General features: G+C 30.6%; 5 protein-coding genes across 9 annotated transcripts in view; 1 reads left to right on the plus strand and 4 right to left on the minus strand.

Moving 5' to 3' along the window:
* Positions 1–15,765, plus strand: part of LOC141525324 (cilia- and flagella-associated protein 206) — a 23,507-nt gene continuing 7,742 nt past the window's right edge. Inside the window, exons 1-6 of one of the 4 annotated variants that reach the window (XM_074239763.1) lie at positions 1–175; positions 315–485; positions 877–1,075; positions 1,152–1,299; positions 1,410–1,590; positions 2,185–2,354. In XM_074239763.1, the coding sequence (XP_074095864.1) occupies positions 971–1,075; positions 1,152–1,299; positions 1,410–1,590; positions 2,185–2,354 (604 nt within the window). In that variant the 5' untranslated portion in view covers positions 1–175; positions 315–485; positions 877–970. Of the gene's footprint in view, positions 486–876; positions 1,076–1,151; positions 1,300–1,409; positions 1,591–2,184; positions 2,355–15,765 lie in introns of all 4 variants that reach the window. The other 3 variants (XM_074239762.1, XM_074239764.1, XM_074239765.1) reach the window with 3 other exon arrangements.
* LOC141525329 (1-phosphatidylinositol phosphodiesterase-like) lies at positions 2,496–6,470 on the minus strand. The gene has a single exon (XM_074239771.1). It carries the CDS (start codon positions 5,372–5,374, stop codon positions 4,352–4,354), a length of 1,023 nt encoding a protein of 340 aa, XP_074095872.1. The 5' UTR covers positions 5,375–6,470; the 3' UTR covers positions 2,496–4,351.
* Positions 6,804–7,989, minus strand: LOC141525330 (uncharacterized). Its single transcript, XM_074239772.1, has one exon. The coding sequence runs from the start codon at positions 7,852–7,854 to the stop codon at positions 6,883–6,885; it is 972 nt and encodes a 323-aa protein (XP_074095873.1). The 5' UTR covers positions 7,855–7,989; the 3' UTR covers positions 6,804–6,882.
* LOC141525326 (uncharacterized) lies at positions 8,113–11,407 on the minus strand. 2 transcript variants are annotated; one of them, XM_074239767.1, is made up of 3 exons: positions 9,919–11,406; positions 9,048–9,782; positions 8,113–8,982 (listed from the first exon to the last, which is right to left on the minus strand). In XM_074239767.1, exons 1-3 carry the CDS (start codon positions 10,397–10,399, stop codon positions 8,975–8,977), a joined length of 1,224 nt encoding a protein of 407 aa, XP_074095868.1. In that variant the 5' UTR covers positions 10,400–11,406; the 3' UTR covers positions 8,113–8,974. The 2 variants fall into 2 exon arrangements, with proteins under 2 accessions (XP_074095868.1, XP_074095867.1); XM_074239766.1 differs by having other exon boundaries at positions 8,113–9,782; positions 9,919–11,407.
* On the minus strand, positions 12,896–14,639 carry LOC141525331 (uncharacterized). The gene has a single exon (XM_074239773.1). It carries the CDS (start codon positions 14,513–14,515, stop codon positions 13,544–13,546), a length of 972 nt encoding a protein of 323 aa, XP_074095874.1. The 5' UTR covers positions 14,516–14,639; the 3' UTR covers positions 12,896–13,543.

Consider the following 15,765-nt stretch of genomic DNA (forward strand, 5'->3'; position numbering starts at 1 on the left):
GTTCAGTGTGCTAATAAAGAATAATAAATATAATTTAAAGATGTGCGTGATGAAAGTAAAACTTTCAAACAAGAAAATCTTGGACTCAACTTCACCGACGAAGAAGACGGCCATTAATGTGGTATTTAGAAGAGTCATCAAGGGACTTCGACTTCAAACTTCAAAGGATCTGACGGTACTAAGACACAAAGAGGAAAAAAAGAGAGCGGTACAAAATCTTCTTATAGACAATGAAGATTATGCTCCGCTAACCAAGAAAAGGAAAATTGATCATCAGCCAAGAGTCATTGAGCCAAATAAAACTTCTGTTTCAGAAATTATGAGGCTCCTTGACTTGGCAGACGCTGATGAGCAGAAGAAGAAGATAATTCAAGAAATGAAAGTTGCTGCTCAAGAAAAAAGAAGAAAAGTTGCCAATAATTACAGGTGCCAGATGTTCATAGAATAAAGGGAGGCTATGATCGAGGTGGACCAGTTTTTCCGAGGTAACTCTTTAAGTTAAAAATTTTTTTAAAAGTAAATTTATTTCAAAATTTTTATTAGAGTAGATTTTTTTTATAATAATAATTATCGAGTCAATTAAATATTTTTTTTTTTTTTTTTTTTTTTTTTAATAATAACTTCAATTTTTTCTCAGAATAACCTTTCTTTACAAGCGATGATTATTTTATCCCTTAAAAAATACTCAATCCTAAATTTGAATTATACTTTATAAGAATTAATGAGTTTGTAAAGAAAATTATTCTTATTTTTAATTGCTCAGAATATATAAAAAAACTAGATAAATTTTTTTTTTCAACTTTTTTATTTATTAAAACTAAAATTTTTTTAAATTGCTTAGCTGTACTTATAAAAAGAATATTTTTTCTCTAACAGATATTTCACTCAGTATAACTAAAAGGAATCGATCAAACATTTAGTATGTTTTCCATGTAAGCTTTACTTTTTTTAGTGCAATATATCTGTAAGTATGAATGAGTCGGTTACTTTCGCTAAGAAAAACATTATAAATATAATCATCGACGATTGTCGCGACAAAAATGTTGTTGTCACCAAAGAATTCGTTCTATTTTTTGTAAGTATTAAAAAAAAAGAGATTTATAACCTCCTGAATATGATGTTAGAAGTATTTTATTGCTTGACTGTTTTAGGCTAACTTGCATCAGTTGAATCCACTCAATCTGAATGAAGACATGAACAAAAAAATCAGCGTTATTATTAATAAATTACTGGAGAAAAATCCAAGTTTGATAACTTTGAAAATGCAGTTAAATTTTGCGCGTTATTATTTGAATAAAAGTATATGTTATTTTTCAATTAATTTTGAATTTTCATAAAATTCTTTATTATAAAGGAGGTTATGAAATATTAAAAAAAAAAAATTATAATTACTTGAAAATTAATTTCAGGTGATGTAATAAGAAAATGCCGACAAAGACTAGAAAAAAAATTATGCCCATTAATTAGTGAAATTTGTGAAATTTCTCGAGTGGCTGCTGACCGAGATATCGAGAAAATTTATCAAAAAATTTTAATTGTCATAACAATGATGAGCGGCCTTGGAAATTCAATGACACCGCCTGTCTTGAAGTATTTATTTCTTATCTTGAAAACATTAATTAAGGCTATAAATCAAAAAGTTTGTAAAATCCAAAAGTGCACGTCTTATCACGCTTCTTTATTCATTGTTAATGAATTTATTCATTTTTTAATTTAATTACGTTGAATTGAACGGTAATTTTGAATAGGCTATTACTCAGAATGATACTAAAGCGAATAAAAAAAAATGGACTCAAAAAGTGAAGATTTTTGGGTGTTATCGTGATCACATACATCATCCGCACATACAAGCAATCCGACGTCCACCAAAACATTTTTTCAAAACGGTTTTCTTTTATATTGTCTTGAAAAAAAAAAGTGTTTTTTTTTAATTACCTATTGCCATAAAAAAAGTGTTTTTGTTGATATTTTTCAACTCATTTAATACTCAAAGTGCAAAAAAGATCGGATAAAGGCACTTTAAGCCGAGATAATTACTTGAACTTGAGAGAGTGAAAGTCAAGCACTGCTCAAACGCTTCGCGTTATGAGACGTGCAACATCATTAATTCATTTATTTGACTATTCGTCTATATATCTTTTTTATTATTATTAATTGACGTTAAATCATGGATTGTTGTTTTAGAGAAGCTGCCATGGCCTTACAAACTGTTTACTTACCTTCAGAAGTTACCAACTTTGTAACATATTCGCGAAAGGCTAAAAACAAACAGCTGGTTGAATTGATGAGCATCGTTGCAGGAATCAGATTGTTCAACAAGGATTGTCAGCGTGGCGGTCAAGGTATCGATAATTGTAAGTACTTTATTAAATATTCAATATTAATATAATGATTAAAAATTAGTTTTTGAAATTTGACCAAGGATGAAAATCTATACTAATTATGTTTGATCGTCAATACTACACTTAGATGAGTAATTTATCTGCGTAAAATGGTTAAGGTTACAACAGACTAAGATTTTATTTCAGAGAAATTATTAATACATTATAAGAGCGATGGGAATTTATATAATTCACTATAAATCATCAGAATATTTGGTGTGGAAAAAATCACCTTTAAAATTAGTACTTAAAGTACTATCAATTAAATCTTGGGTGACATAATCTGCCATGACCATAATCAGCGCACGATGAGGGTTACTGAAGTAACTAGCCATGCGTACGTTGAGCGGCGCTTCACATCCATTTCTCGTAGTAGCGAAACCCTTAACCGCCATGTTCCAAGTATTGGTATCCGCTTTATCAGCCATGAAATTAACAAAACAATGTCCACTGTCTTCATAATAACTTTTGTCGTGAAATCGTTTTTTTTTTTTTCCAATAGGAATTTAATTGAGCTATTTGAAAAAAAGAATACTAAAAAAATATTTAAATTAAAAAAAAAATAAATAAAACGTTCACGACTGAAGGCAATCAAAGGCGAAAAAATTTTTTATGAGCTGAAACTAGAACAAAATTCATATTTTTTATCCGAGGAGCGTGATGATAAAAAATTTATGGAAATATTTGTCACGTTCTATGACGTAGGTATATGTATATTTTTTAAATTTAAATATGGTTCTTGGTAATTCCAGTAAAATTAAAAATATTTATTTTGAAGATTATCTTTGTGTTTTTCCACCAAAAAAAATTTGAAGAATAGTTGACCTTGCGGGACATCCCTGAGATTTTTAGATACATATTTGAGGTCATAAATACAATTTTTTACACTTTTAAGTTCGAAAATTTAGACTATGTTTAAAATTGTAATAATATCAAGACCATTGGCTTTAAAATTCTATTCATCCGATTTAATTGATCTTTTAAATTAGAATTAAAATTATTTTTACTAAATAATCTTGATGGATATCCAAGTTACATAAAGAGCGCACGCACAAAAAATAGAGAATTAAGTATCCGAAAAGAGAGTATTGGTAAGCTAGAGAATCCAAGGTCACGCCAAAATAACGAAACCAGAGACGAGTTAAGATTACGGCGTCATGGAAAAATAAAAAGAAAGGAAAAAATTGAAGCTCGCGGACCAATAAAAGATAAGCAAGGAGTGCGGTATGGAAGCGGAAGCCTCATAGACTGGAATAAAGAGGAAGGGGACGGAACGCGAAGCAGGTTACGTGTGATAACAAGTCAAAGAGAGGTTAACTAGACCATTTTTTTAATTTTCAAGAATTGGGATGGAAACAATAACTTGAAAATTTCAAACATTATTGATTTTCATCTTGGAAAATTTTGTTTTTAAATTATTAATTATCAATATACACTGATAGAAAGATTTATTGACTATTAATAAGTTAATTTATTCGAAGACAATTATTTAATTGGTTAAATTTCAATAAATCCTCTAAATTAAAATATATAAAAGTCTTGAAGTTAATAACTTAAAAATTATTCAAGGTGTATAAATGCTTAAATGTAAGATAGAAGAAACTAATCATAATGAACAAGCTCGAGAGTTACAAATTTATTCGTTGTTGGGAAATTCAATTAATTATAAAGCCCACGAAAATGATCGCTTTTTGACTATATCCGAAGGTTTTCTTGATGAGAACTTGAATATTTATGCTCGAGCAAATATTAAAAACGAACACATGTAATGACATGTAGTTATACATAAATTATATGTAATTATATATAGCTCTATAGAATTATATACAATTTTTTTTTACCCGGGCAACGGTTTCATTAGGTGTGTGCGGGGTCTGTTCCAACGCACGCGCAGTAATACAAATACATATTATTATTAAAATAAAATGACAGATTAAGTTAATAACAATCTACTCTTTAAACAAAATAAGTTACTTCTTTATTGTAAAAACCTGTGAGAGAGATATTTTAATCTTGTCTGAACTATTTACATACTTAGTATAAAATGTGTCACCTTTAAAATTAGTACTTAAAATACTATCAATTAAATCTTGGGTGACATAATCTGCCATGACCATAATCAGCGCACGATGAGGGTTACTGAAGTAACTAGCCATGCGTACGTTGAGCGGCGCTTCACATCCATTTCTCGTAGTAGCGAAACCCTTAACCGCCATGTTCCAAGTATTGGTATCCGCTTTATCAGCCATGAAATTAACAAAACAATGTCCACTGTCTTCATAATAACTTTTGTCGTGAAATCTCTGGATGTCAATCCACTTATCTTCGAGCTTCGATGAGCTGTCAACTAAAGTTTCCGTGTCTTGCACTTGGCAGTTACTAGCAATGCTCAACGCACAGTCGTCAAATGACGAATCCAATCCAGCGAGTAGAATTTTTCCACGATGCTGTCCGATATTGTCATCCAGTGACCAATTGGTTACAATTCGATGTCCGTTGCTCAAGGAACGGTAAAATCGAACTATTTCACAGTTGCTTTTAGTCACATCACTTCCCTGTTTATACTCTTCGTGCATCAATATTATAATGAATTCTCTGGGATTTGTGGTCAAGAAAAAATTCATTTGTCTAAGAAATTTAGTGAAAGTCATCAAATACTTAGACCACTTATACAGGTAGAATAGGTCTGATGAAGCCCAAATAGCACAATCTAGCACACGTACACCGGAAATCAACTGCAAGTCGATTGCTAGATCTTGTGTCTTGTAACGTGGAACAGATGTTATGTATGATGCCGAATATCTCGTGCCAATAAGCGCTAAATCGCACAATTTTAATGAATCCGACAAATAAGTGATGAATTTTTCACGGTTTTCTTTACTTTTTGAAGTACTTATATAGTCAGGGCATTTTTGGATACAAGTTTCTACGTCGGATATGAAGTAAGTTGTTACAGCGATACTAATTAACAAAACTCTCACAAAATTTAACATTTTTAACTTGTAATACTAGATTAAATATCAAGTTTTCACCGCAAAATTCCAACAAGTATGATCATTATCAAGTGTTTATTTTATACGAATGAGTTGATCACACGATAAAGAGATAGCTATGCAATGCTTCGCTATGAATAGAAACTTAATTGAGCCATTAAAAATAATCATTACAAAGTATTTAGGTTTCAATAAATAAATTATTTACGGCTGAAGGCCATTAAAAGTAAAATTTTTTGAAGTGAAATTTCTTTTCGCGCGTTGAGGGTAAAATTTCAAGATCGCGTTTATAACCCTGGACTCCGGCGAACAAATTTCGAGTCGGGAATTTGGTTAAAAATTTGAAAAAGTTGAAAACGTACACCCGTTACATCGGAAAGAAAAAGATAAATATATAAAGGAATACTATACTTTTACACTATAGAAATGTTATTTTCATGAAATGCGTTGTATGCGTTGTATTTTAGACTGTAGGTACACTGCTCTTAAATGTTATTATTATTATGTATTTTATAACCTCGTATTTGTTTATACTAGAATTCAAATTTGCGCGCGCAAGCACGCGCCTTACTATAGCGTTTGCATATATTTTCATGCTCATGATATATTCGACCAATCACGTTACGAATAGTTTGATGCCACATACATTTCATCTGAATTTTATTATGGGACTGTTTTATTAACGTTTTCATTCAGATATTTTAATATTCGACACCATTAATTAACTTTTTATATGAAAAATTTAGTCTCCAATCAAATAATAATTCTAACATGTCGACAACTAAATACGGAATCACAATAGATGCCATTTTTACACGACATTTAGAAAATATTGAAACAAGAACATATGTTTCATATTTTAGTTACCATAAGGCTTTAGTGACAACCATACCATTACAAATACCATCAGATAATGTTTTACATATTGAAGAAATAACTTGAAAGAATATGTGACATGACTAGTGTAAATTTTTCTCATTTAATCTTTTCAATACTATATATGCATAAATCCTTTATGTACCTGTCTTTGATATCTATTAACTATTAATTAATAAATTTTAAATTGAATTTGCCAAAGAAGTTTCACTTCTAACATGTATACTCTGTAGACACGCTTTTTTTTTTTTTTTTTTTTTTTTTTTGTACGCTTTCAAATGTGGTGATTCGAAGTGTCTAGAAATTTTTGTCTTGATCTTTGTCATGCGTATATTTATCATTTTGAAATTTAAAAATTTTTTCCTAACGAAAAAAAACTTCAAATCGTTATTATCATCTTCGCTGATGTTATTATTAATGTTGCAAAATTTTGAGTGTTATTGGGAAGATAAATCTTCGAAGTTGCTTTGGTTTTCTAAGTTTATTGATTATTAAAGGTTACATTTTATCGCCCATGTTAGAATTAGATGAGTAATTTATCTGCGCAAAATAATTAGGTTAAGAACAAACGAATATTTTATTCAAAAAAATTGTTAATACATTATAAGACTGATGGAAATTCATATATTTCACTAGGAATCATCAGTATAGTTCGTATAGAATGAACTACCTTTAAAATTAGTACTTAAAACACTATCAATTAAATCTTGGGTGACAAAATCCGCCATGACAATGACCAGCGCACGATGAGGGGTACTAAAATAACTTGCCATGCGAACGTTGAGCGGCGCTTCACATCCATTTCTCTTCGTATAATAACCTATAATCGCTAATGCCCGAGTATTGGTATCCGCGAAATCAGCCAGGAAATTAACGAAACAACTTCCAGTATTCCTCTGATAAATTCGGTCGTGAAATCTCTGAACATCAATCCACTTGTCTTCGAGATCCGATGTACTTCTACTCGAAATTGAGGTTCTTTGCACTTGGCAGTTATCAGTGACGTCAAAGTCGCATTTACTGAATGCGGAATCTAACCCAGCTAGTAGAATTTTCCCACGATGTTGACCGATAGTGTCCTCCAGTGACCAATTGGTTACAATTCGACGTCCGACCACCAAATTACGGTAATATTGAACTACCTCGCAGTTGCTCTTGGTCACATCTGTTGCTGGTGTCCACTCTTCGCGCATCAGTACCATCACGAATTCTCGAGGGTTAGCGGTCAGGAAGGAATTAACTTGTCCGAGAAACTCATGGAAGGGCATAAAATGACTCGAATAACCATACAAATAGAATACATTAGTCCAGGACCAAATCGCACTATCCAGCACACGCACACCGTAATTTAGCTGCTGTGAGATCGTTAGATCTTGCGTCTGGAATTTCTTACCTTGTGATGCTGAATGTCGTGTGCCAATAAGTGCCAACTGGTTTAGTTTCAATGAATCCGATAAATGACTGATGACATTCTTCCGGAGTTCATTTTCTTTGTATTTACTTATGTAGTCCGGACATTTTGACCAACATGCTTCTGCAGCGGATATTAAGTAGGTTGTAACAACGATACTAATTAACAATTTTCTTGTAAAATGTGAAGTCATTTTAAAAGTATTCACTAAGTGGTGAGAGATTCCAACGTTCTTGAAGAAGATATCGAATAAGAATGATGGAATACTAAGTTTTTTTTTTTAACTATCAAATGATTCATAAAATAAGCAAGAAGCATCGCATTGCTTTTCTACCAATAGAAACTTCATTACGTTATTGACAAAGTAAAAGAATATTTAAGCGTGAAAAAAATGAATTGTTCATGAATAATGGCAATGTAAGGCGGAACAAATATTTTTATGAGCTGAGATTAGGAAATAATATTAATAATTTTTATTCGAGGTACGTGATGGTTTGAAATTGATAAGCATTTTTGTCATGTTTTAGACATAGATGGATTTATCTTTTTTAGATAAAATTAGTAAAATAACTAATTATATTGGAACAACATATTAAACTTAGGCATCATCAGGATTGGAAATCAAGATCTTTCGGAGACAAAGCAAAACTGAATCATTTTTTTTAATTCAAAATAATCGATCGTACTAATTAAGCACAAAAAGATTATCTTTTACTCATTAAACGATCTAAATTAAAGTTTCAAGAACTCAAAAAAGAAAAAAAAAAGACTTTTTCCAAATTTTACGGCAACGATATCTCACGAACAAATCAACCGTTAAGTGATGTTCAAAGACTTAAACACGAATAATACATTTTCGCCCCCTTCCTTGTTTAATCATTCGAGCTCGATTTTTATTAAATGGATATGGATTGTGTTTTTTTGGCTGCCATCGTTCAAGTATGAAACAAAAAGTAGCTGTAGTGAGCCCAATTCCCAAAAAATAGAAAATAAACAGTAACGATTCGATATCAATAGGCTTAAACTCAGGAATGAGTGGAGCTGGAATTAATAGAAATTCAAGATCATGGATCAAATCGTTGTTCAGCTTTAGTAAAATTCCAGTGTCTTCCAGCATTATTAAAAGCTTATTAAATTTATCATTGAGCGGCCAATCATGGCGAAGAGCGTATAATATATAATTATTTCTAATAAATTTTCTGGACAGGTAATAATTTTTAAGACTATCTTTCGTCAACTTCATGCGTTTAAAAGCAACGAGGTAACCCAGGTGAACACCGATCATCGCATCCATTTCATTCTTCAAAATTGCTTCAATACCCTTAAAAAATGTTGTAAGAGTAGACTTCAGTTTTAAAGTGGTGTCATGTATAAATATATATTTACTGGATGGAGAAAAGCCAACTTTTCCATAACTGCTGCTCTTCAAGTCTTCTAATGTTTCAGCATTGGGTCTCAATTCAGGATTCGTTAGAAATTTAGACAAATGTCCGCTAAAAGTTGCCTGTACTATTAAAAAATAGATGAATATTACTCCAAAAAAAATTCGAAGGGCCAGAGAATCAATTTTCGAGTGAAGTGATGTCAATGTCCAGAGACGGAGAATTTCGAAAATCGCGAACCAATGACCTTGCAATTTATTAATGTACCAAATAACAAAGTAGGTGATTGCTGAAATGATAATTGTAGCTGTGATCATTAATGGTCCGTAGAAATTGTATATTTTTTCCAATGGGTTGCGAAGTCCACGGTTCTTCGAGAATATTGTAAAACCGGAGTAAATAATTTGATGGCTAGGAACAAAATCAAATATCAATTCGTGAACGGCCAAACACATAGCAACGTCAGAAGTTTTGTTTTTTAAACGGACAAACACACCGCCAGGTTTCGATGGATCGTCAAATGGTTCCAAGTCGTAATCGAATTTAAGGGGAATTTTTAGTCCCTTTTTTAACAGTTTGAACATATCACCTTCGAAGTGCGTATAAAGTAAATTGTGGTTCTCTTGACTTAAATTTGGTAGAGAGTGAGATTTTGATAAAGGTATGCAGAGAGCTATATTTAATGCTCCTTTATCTAAATATTTAGTCCTATCGAAACTGAAGCCCGTACATATGTTTTCTGTAAATTATTTCGATTATTCGAATTGTTGCCCAGGTAACATGTGCTTAAACAGAAATTAGGTGCCAGTGTCGTGAGCAAAATCCCTAGTTGCTAGTGACATAGCAAAAATATTTCTAGAACTAAATTTACTCACTTTTATTGAAAGCTCGATTGTAAATTGCCATATAATTAAATTTTTCGGTAACTTCTCGAACAATTTTCCATGGATCCGGCGCATATTTTGAATAAGGATTAAAAGTAAAAACAAATGGCTCTTGCTTAAAATCAAAGCATACGAAGTAACAATTCAGGATATTTAATTTCCAAGCCATCTTTAGAACTTGTTCCGCATCATTGCAGCCATTTTTTGATCCGCTTAGAATATAAAAAAGTATATTAACATTCCACCAAGGTGATTCGTTAAATTTGTGGAGAATTCTTTCAATTTCTTGCAAAGAATCATCAAATGCCGCAATAAACGAACTCCGTTTTGTAATAACATGTTGATTGACTGCTGATAAATTACAATTCAAACCAATAGTAAATGCTGATTCTAAGTCAGAAAATGATTTGATTAGATTTTCATCAGCGTCACAATTGATTATAGCTCTTCTATTATTATTATTACATTCCATAAGATTTTTCTAAAACGAAATGGTTATTAAAACAAAGATTTCAAAATTTTTCATAGCTTACCAAAATTCCTGACAATACGGAAAATCGGTTCTCTGCGAAACTAATGTTCATATTCGATACCAGAACAACCCGGTTGAAGAATAAAAAATAAAAAAGTACTTGAATCCATTTAAGAGCAATCATTTTCAAAATTTACTCCACTGTTGTCATCAATCGTGCCACTTCATAAAAAATAATGCAATTAATGTTATTACGTGGAGTTAATAGCTTTGTATAATAATCTGTTCTCAAGTAGATTACCTCTATATTAATCAGATCATGCAAGCAATTTACTTCCGTATTTATTGTTTGCACTGATCCTAACTATATTGACATTTTAGTAATTGCACCTGTCGATTACAGTACAAATAAACGCCTTACTGACAGTAATTATTTTTGACATGAACGAAAGAAGAATCACGTGAGTCATTGATTTTAATAGTAAAATATATGCAACTATTACTGCTTAAAATATTGTAGAATAAACTGACCTACTTATTAATGAAGTTATCGTGTGAATTAATTTTTTTACAAGATGAGACTTTATCCTAATAACAGAGGTCTCCTATTAATTGGTCATCTCTAATTATTTATATAGGACAACGATCGAGTTTTTAATCACAGTCATAAGAGCCGGGAAGAGAAAAAAGTATGAATTGAAATTGAAAGCACTTAGGGGAGAAGGGAGTCAATTTAACCAAAAAAAGTTTAGTATTTTTTTACTATTCAAATTAAAATTAAATAACAACTATTTTTACCCTGGAAAGGTAGTTTATTATGTCTACTATCATTAGCAATACATAAATTAGACAATAAACAACGTGAATTTTTTAAATTTATTAATTTATCCAAGCGCGTCGAATGGCTCAATTGACCCCCGCTCGGAGGCAATTGAACCACTGCTTGGGGTAAATTGAACCAATAATATTTAAAACTCAAACCCGAACTTTTAATAAATAATATATTAATTGTTACTTGCTAATATTACTGTTGCACCGTTTTAATGCACAGATATTATATTAAATAAATTAAAAATCAATTTAAAAATAATTTTCATTATAAATTCAGTTCATAAAATTGTTAGGTTATTTCCCTGAGTTTTTTCACGTAGAGTCAAGATGTGTGCGTATGTCCCATGCTTCTTCGTATGGTTCAATCGTCCCCGGGCCTGCTGGTTCAATTGACCCCATATAATTTTATAACAATTAATAGTAAATAATAAATAAATAAACTATTATATCATTATAAACAAAGTTGAGGATTATAAAGTATAAGTATATACAACGACTACAATTCAAACTTTATCAATTAATTCAAAAATTGAAATATTATTAAACAATTTGTCACCAGCCGAAAAAAAAGTTTACATGCCTAAAAATAAAAAAAATCTCAATTTTTCAAAATTTATTAATCGCAATGATTTCAAATTTTGATCATATCCGAGTTTAACATATTATAATCTAATTCTAAGAGCATGAAGCGTTTTTTCAATTTTTTCGATTTTTTAATTCGAATGGTTCAATTTACCCCCTTCACCCCTATAAGAAAGGTTTAATATCACCTATGTTATTTAAATAGAAAATAGAAATCCCCGATGCGCGATCTCTAATTGTTAATATTAAGAGTTCTGGTCTTCACAGACATCTTTTTTAGCTACCCTGGACATTTCAGTCGGGGTTTTAAAAAAAAAATAGTCGATTTTTTTAAATTAGCCTAGTATATAATTATGAATAACTATATATACAATTCTAACTATAATTAATCATAATCTTCTTCATAAACATTTATACTCATCGATAAGTATAAAAAATTATTTTCTATCAAGTAGTTAACAATATTTTTACGAGGTGTAAAGTCAAAAGATAAGCCAGATACACCGCATTACTTCCCTACCAACAGAAATTTTATTGAACTATTAAAAAATTATTATTAATATCTAAAGTTATTTAAGACGGAAAATGTTTGTGTTTTTATAGACATTTTTGTCACGTTTTATTACGGAAATGCATTTATCTTTTAGAAATTAAAAAAAAATTTTTTTTCTAGACTATTACATTGAGAAAACAGTATTTGAATGAAATAAAATATTTTTTCGATATTTAAATCTTATTTTTTGTTATATTTAACAAAGAAACTTGTTTTTAAAGAAAAAAAATAATATTCTTAGCAGGAAACGAGATTATTGTTAACTTTAGAGAATTTATAGTTTGGAGAATTGGAAAATTTATGGAGACATACTCTGAATTTGAGTGACTGCACTTTTTGATTGGAAGTCTAAGAAGTTGGATTTTAAAAAATCATTGATCAAAGCCGACCCTCATTATAGTTTTTTTCATGAAGAAAATATCTTAATTGAATTAAAATAATTTTTTACAGTTCGATCTTTATCCGTATGACAATCGATGTCCTTTTACTTAACAATAGATAAGAAGAAATGATTAAATAATGAATAAAAGTTGATAACAAGATTTCTTTATTAATTTAATAAGCAAGTGATACATTAAGTTCCAAATTTATAGTTAAAATATATTATCCTATATTTAAATTTCTGTTTCATTAAATTAGAAGTGATATCAACCATTAATAATAATGTGTCCAATAATAATTATATTCCATGTGTGAGGCAAGCTGCATTGAAAATTAAAAAATTTTTTTACCAGAGACTCCGGTAAATTTTACTCACACAACTGTAGAAAGTATTTCTGTTTTTAGTAAATGGTAAAGCAGCAACTTAGCGCCCCGTGATTACAATACATTCCGGTAATTTTTTTCGTTAATTTAAGGGTAAATTTTAAAGAAAATTTCTTTTCGTGTAGCTAAATTAATGGTTCTACCGCGCATACGTTGGAACGTGTCCCACGCATGCGTAGGTTCTATTTCAGCGCATGCGCAGTTAAACAATAACATTTTATTATAAAGATACTAGAATTCAAATTTGCGCGCGCAAGCGCGCGCATGAATTTGAGATTTGCATATATTTTCATGCTTATGATATATTTGACCAATCACGTTACGAATAGTTTGCTTACATGATATATTTTCATATTTTTTATCTAAATTATAAGAATGGATATTCTAAAAGTAGTAGAAATTCAGACGATTCACTAAGAATTATCAGTATAGTTCGTATAGAATGAACTACCTTTAAAATTAGTACTTAAAACACTATCAATTAAATCTTGGGTGACAAAATCCGCCATGACAATGACCAGCGCACGATGAGGGGTACTAAAATAACTTGCCATGCGAACGTTGAGCGGCGCTTCACATCCATTTCTCTTCGTATAATAACCTATAATTGCTAATGCCCGAGTATTGGTATCCGCGAAATCAGCCAGGAAATTAACGAAACAACTTCCAGTATTCCTCTGATAAATTCGGTCGTGAAATCTCTGAACATCAATCCACTTGTCTTCGAGATCCGATGTACTTCTACTCGAAATTGAGGTTCTTTGCACTTGGCAGTTATCAGTGACGTCAAAGTCGCATTTACTGAATGCGGAATCTAACCCAGCTAGTAGAATTTTCCCACGATGTTGACCGATAGTGTCCTCCAGTGACCAATTGGTTACAATTCGACGTCCGACCACCAAATTACGGTAATATTGAACTACCTCGCAGTTGCTCTTGGTCACATCTGTTGCTGGTGTCCACTCTTCGCGCATCAGTACCATCACGAATTCTCGAGGGTTAGCGGTCAGGAAGGAATTAACTTGTCCGAGAAACTCATGGAAGGGCATAAAATGACTCGAATAACCATACAAATAGAATACATTAGTCCAGGACCAAATCGCACTATCCAGCACACGCACACCGTAATTTAGCTGCTGTGAGATCGTTAGATCTTGCGTCTGGAATTTCTTACCTTGTGATGCTGAATGTCGTGTGCCAATAAGTGCCAACTGGTTTAGTTTCAATGAATCCGATAAATGACTGATGACATTCTTCCGGAGTTCATTTTCTTTGTATTTACTTATGTAGTCCGGACATTTTGACCAACATGCTTCTGCAGCGGATATTAAGTAGGTTGTAACAACGATACTAATTAACAATTTTCTTGTAAAATGTGAAGTCATTTTAAAAGTATTCACTAAGTGGTGAGAGATTCCAACGTTCTTGAAGAAGATATCGAATAAGAATGATGGAATACTAAGTTTTTTTTTTTAACTATCAAATGATTCATAAAATAAGCAAGAAGCATCGCATTGCTTTTCTACCAATAGAAACTTCATTACGCAATTAAAATAAAATTACAAAATTTATGTTGGAAGTTATGAATCATAGAAAATTTTTTATGATTGGAGATTATTCCCTATAGGAAAATAAATACTTATTATTTTTCATCGCGAGAAGTTAAGAAAATACTGTCAAGAAAAAAATAATTTTTTTAAAAATTTTTACTTTTGTTAAAGAGCTTCGAGGGTTACTTATGAGTCAAAATAATGTTTTAATTTTTTTTTACTTTCAGTCTTTCTAATATTCGTCAAAATCCTTTATTTTAATTTAAAATAATTTGAACAATTTAATAATCGATGATTTTACTCATGTTAAGGTAGTACCCTCGCCAGAGTCGTGTTTTTTTGGATTTTTTAAAAATTTTGATAGATTAATGTTCATATAATTCTGCATCGACTGGCCCAATTTGAAAATTTTTGACCATCTAGTTTCAGAGATATTTAATTTCAAAGTTTGAGTTATGAACGCTCTTATACATTACGGTATACGGGATATCCAAAAGTTTACCTACAAACATTTTTATATCTCAGAAACTTTTTTTAGGATCTTTGTAAAAAACTAGAGTAACGTTAACTAACAGCTAAACAATTTTTTAAAAATAATTTCATTGATAATTACCACACAATTTCACAGATATTTATTAATAAGTAATGAAAAATTTACCAGACTTTAGCCAAGGAAGGGATACGTTAATAAAGCTATGGCAACAACGCAAGTTTTGTGAGCTGCAAAAAAAGTATGAGACGCGCATGCGCTGAAAAATTTGAAAAGTTTAATGTACGTTAGGTGTAACATTATAGTTATTAATTTTATTTATTTAAAAAAAAAAATAACAATGATTATTTTATGAAAATAAGTATTTTTCTATATTTATTAAAAATTCAAAAAAGTTAACAATTTTAATACAATAATATATATTAATCTTTGATAAGTTATAAAAATAATAGTCAGATGAAATAATAAAAATTGTGTGGTTTTATGAAACCACGGTAAAAGTGAAACTTTTAACTAAACATATGACTAAAAATTTTTGGAATAATATTCCATTAAGGGTATAAAAATCGTTTTATCAATCTTAATTTTATACTTG

Source organism: Cotesia typhae, unplaced genomic scaffold (genome assembly GCF_013202065.1).
Source record: "Cotesia typhae breed Kobodo isofemale line unplaced genomic scaffold, CoteBio_Ctyphae contig_26, whole genome shotgun sequence".
NCBI lineage: Eukaryota > Metazoa > Arthropoda > Insecta > Hymenoptera > Braconidae > Cotesia > Cotesia typhae.

What these genes read in the sequence shown, in the direction of transcription:
- LOC141525329 (XM_074239771.1), bottom strand. Translation starts at nt 5,374, where the DNA reads ATGTTAAATTTTGTGAGAGTTTTGTTAATTAGTATCGCTGTAACAACT.
- LOC141525330 (XM_074239772.1), bottom strand. Translation starts at nt 7,854, where the DNA reads ATGACTTCACATTTTACAAGAAAATTGTTAATTAGTATCGTTGTTACA.
- LOC141525326 (XM_074239766.1), bottom strand. Translation starts at nt 10,399, where the DNA reads ATGGAATGTAATAATAATAATAGAAGAGCTATAATCAATTGTGACGCT. An exon ending in CAATCGAGCTTTCAATAAAA is followed by an intron (nt 9,783 to 9,918) that starts GTGAGTAAATTT and finishes AATAATTTACAG; the next exon opens with AAAACATATGTACGGGCTTC.
- LOC141525331 (XM_074239773.1), bottom strand. Translation starts at nt 14,515, where the DNA reads ATGACTTCACATTTTACAAGAAAATTGTTAATTAGTATCGTTGTTACA.